This window comes from Hipposideros armiger, unplaced genomic scaffold (genome assembly GCF_001890085.2).
Source record: "Hipposideros armiger isolate ML-2016 unplaced genomic scaffold, ASM189008v1 scaffold_1168, whole genome shotgun sequence".
In the NCBI taxonomy this organism is placed as follows: domain Eukaryota; kingdom Metazoa; phylum Chordata; class Mammalia; order Chiroptera; family Hipposideridae; genus Hipposideros; species Hipposideros armiger.
The window spans coordinates 461,643-465,386 of record NW_017732518.1 but is presented as its reverse complement, the minus strand read 5'-3'; the positions used below and the strand labels follow the sequence as shown (position 1 = coordinate 465,386).

The 3,744-nt window shown below is 48.6% G+C and overlaps 1 protein-coding gene across 2 annotated transcripts in view; it reads left to right on the top strand.

Moving 5' to 3' along the window:
- The first annotated feature begins 570 nt into the window (after positions 1-570).
- The window catches only part of AURKC (aurora kinase C), a 13,511-nt gene continuing 10,337 nt past the window's right edge, over positions 571-3,744 (top strand). The window contains exons 1-5 of one of the 2 annotated variants that reach the window (XM_019632747.1): positions 571-812; positions 929-965; positions 1,214-1,405; positions 1,756-1,894; positions 2,664-2,812. In XM_019632747.1, the coding sequence (XP_019488292.1) occupies positions 764-812; positions 929-965; positions 1,214-1,405; positions 1,756-1,894; positions 2,664-2,812 (566 nt within the window). In that variant the 5' untranslated portion in view covers positions 571-763. Of the gene's footprint in view, positions 813-925; positions 966-1,213; positions 1,406-1,755; positions 1,895-2,663; positions 2,813-3,744 lie in introns of both variants that reach the window. The other variant, XM_019632745.1, reaches the window with a different exon arrangement.

The following is a 3,744-nucleotide window of genomic DNA, read 5'->3' as shown; positions in this document are numbered from 1 at the left end:
GTCAGTTTCAAATGTTTTGAAACTTCTGTATATGCCAAACAAATAGGCGTGTGGGTTGCCTGGGAGAGCGCAGGATTTAAGGGACAAAAGCACAGATTTCAGGGAGCCCTCACATATGTGCGCGATGGAGGAGGATCCTTGGGTAGTGTCCTGAACTGGAAACGCGCTCCAAGCAGGGGCCATTTGGGCGTGCACGTTGTTTTGGAATTTTCCAACGGTCCAAAGTACCCAAGCAGCTATCTACCATTGGTTTATGTTAATTCACATGTCCTGAATGTGTTCACTCACTCATGCATTTATGTATGAGATCATTTATTCAGCACCGTTTCCATCATAGCCTCTGCACACCTTTTCTAGCTCTCCCTTTAAGCGTCCAGCCCGTCCCAGTATACGCCCCAGGTCCCGCCTCATTCCGGTCTTCGCTCGCTGCCGTCTCATTGGCCCAGCGCCCTCGGTCGTGCCCCCACCCTGGCGGAAGCTCCCATTTCTGTTTATTCTATTGGACATGCTGCCTAAGCCTCAGAAATTGCAACCAATGGGAATCGGTAAAGAACAACCCCGTCAGCCAACCGGGCCAGGGCGTGTAGTATGAAAGGCCTGGCCAGCATTGCCTAGCTTTTCCTCAGACTCCGCGGGTCGGTGAGTTACGGAGGGACCTTCAGGCGGTGCGGTGGTGCCGCGAGGCCGCTGCGGAAGCAACGCTTTTCAGAACCACCCAGACAGGGCTCAGAAAGGCGTCCTCTCGCCACCATCTCTTCTGCTCATGAGTCACCCACCAGCTGTGGAGAAGTCGGGCGTTGCTCAGCCCGCAGGTGAGAAGGACAAGAACCAGGACCAGAGAAAGAGGGTTCAGAAGAAAGGTCTGGTATCTGTTGTGGGGAGCGGGGGATACACAGAAGAAAATGTTTTCACTCGTCTTTTTCAGCAGCTGCAGATGACCAAACGCTGCCCAGCACGCCCACCGCGTGAGTGCCGTTGGCTTTGTATCTGGGAGAGGAATGGAAGTGGGACGGAGGGATGAAGAGCAAGCTGCATGTGAAGTGTTGGCTCTTGGGACTGAGAGCTACTGACCACACACCCTGGCTGGGCCCTTGAGAAGGGAAAGGAGCAGAGGGAGGGTTAAAGTGGAAGAGGAAGGTGAGCATTCGGGGAACCTGACTTTCCCCCTGCACCTAACTCCCAAACTGAGGCTCTTTTTTCCCTCTCCTGTCAGGCGGCGCCTCACAATTGATGACTTTGAAATTGGGCGTCCTCTGGGCAAGGGAAAATTTGGGAATGTGTACCTGGCTCGGCTCAAGGAAAGCCATTTCATTGTGGCCCTGAAAGTCCTCTTCAAGTCCCAGCTAGAGAAGGAAGGACTAGAACACCAGCTGCGCAGAGAAATAGAAATCCAGTCGCATCTACAGTAAGGACAGTCTGTATGAGATTCCCACACTGGTTTTTGACTTTTGTTCTTCTGTATCCGCTTCCATCTTTGACATCTAAGCCCAGCATGTCCCCCAATACTGCCCCCAAATAGGCCCTTTTGCTTCCATCTTGAAGATTTTTCTCTTCAATTCATTACAATTACACCATGTAAAGCTCCCTGTGTCACACACCAAATGCCTGTTCCCTGTTCTCCCCTCATGCATTCCCTTGTCAGGCTGTTATTTTGGTCCCAGAACAATTTGCTTCTTGTGTGACCAATCACTCGTAATAGCGTCATGAATTGGGCCTCAGGGAGGAGTCTGACTTTTCCCCCCATCTCTCCTCCAGACACCCCAATATCCTTCGTCTGTACAACTACTTTCATGATTCGCACCGTGTGTACTTGATTCTGGAATACGCTCCAAAGGGTGAGCTCTACAAGGAGCTGCAAAAGAGCCACACATTAGATGAGCACCGTACAGCCACGGTGAGGTGGATGGGTGGGTGGGGGGCTGGGGGCTTGGGTTCATGAGTTTACTGTGGGCTGGTAGGGGGCTGGTCACTGCTTGCAGCTATCATAAGTGTCCAGGTTACTTTTTACTTTATCTCTGAATTTTATTCTATAAAATTTATATAATGACATACATATCTTACAATTTCACATTTGGATATCCTAATTACCCCCAGAATATTAAGTAGCATGAATAATTTTGGATTCTTTGGTTGTAAGCACAGAATCTAACTCCACTGCCTTATGCAGAGAAACATATGGAAAGGCTATGAGGGAGTTGGCTGAATGAATGAGTGGAATCTGGCATAGAAATAGGAAACAAGAGGTTTCTGGAGGGCTCCACATGGGGAACCAGAGCAACAATCATCCCAGCAGGAATAGTTGTGTCACCTTACTGCCAGAATGAACTTCCAATTTTCCTCCTGTTTTTGTATCATTTTCTCAGGCCTCAAGTTCTGTGGCAAGATGACCTGATTGGCTCAGCATAGGTCCTGTATCTGGCTACTTGCTCTGCTCTGGCAAAAGGGAGGATGTGTCCACTTTAGCATCTATCCTATAAGATCACAGAAAACAGGGAAGAGGAAATCCTCTCCCACCAATAATTATGGTGCTATTAAGGAGGCAATGGAGTTGATAACTAGGAAATAAAAGATTCCACTATAGTTATAAAATGCATGATGAGTATTTTACCTCAGGTAGTTGTGACAGACTTTGGCCTCAGAAGGCTTTTTCTTTGCTCATGTAGATAATGGAGGAGTTGGCAGATGCTCTGACCTACTGCCATGAGAATAAGGTGATTCACAGGGATATTAAGCCAGAGAACCTGCTGCTGGGGTTCAGGGGCGAGGTGAAGATTGCAGACTTTGGCTGGTCTGTGCATACCCCCTCGCTGAGGTAGGTCAGGTGGTGGTGGGATGGGCCCTGGGTGTTGGTTAGAAATGACCCAGTTTAATACATTCCATATGTAAGACCCAGATACAAACCTGAGTTTGTGTTTGAATACAGTCATTTGCTGCATAACGACATTTTGGTCAATGATGGACCACGTATATGACGGTGGTCCCATAAGATTATAATGGAGCTGAAAAATTTTTATCAATTAGTGATGTAGCCAACATAATGTTCCAGCACAATGCATTACTCACGTGTTTGTGGTGATGCTGGTGTAAACAAGCTTACTGCACTGCCAATCATCTAAAAATACAGCACATATAATTATGTACTATACACTATACTTGGTAATGATAATAAATGACTATGTTACTGATTTATATATTTACTATACTATACTGATGCAATTCTGGAAGGACTACAACATCTATGACTGCATCAAGAACCTTGTTTGGGGGCTGGCCAAGTGGTGTGTTGGTTAAGAGTTGGCTTGGGATGCCACCTCTGAGCAGCAGGGCCGCGGTTAGGATTCCACATATGAGGGCAAGTGATGCTGCGCCCTCTACAGCTAATATGGTGAACAACAGCTCGACTTGGAGCTGGACTGCCATGAGTTGCAAGCGACGGCATAGGCTGCAGTGGGGCTGGCCGGCAGTGGACGTGAGTTGCCATGAGCCACTGTGAGCGGCCATCCAATGGCGGGTGACAGATCTGCCTCACCCAGGAAGAGTGCAATGATAATCCCAACATGGGCCAGTGAAGCGACGGCCTCCACAACTAGACTGAAGAACAAAAGGACAGCAAATTGTCTGTTCCCCTCCTCCAATTAAAAAAAAAAAAAAGCGGGGCCGGCCGAGTGGCGCGATGGTTAAGAACTGGCTTGGGACGCCAGAGGGCCCCGGTTCGGATCCCACATATGAGGGCCAGTGACACTG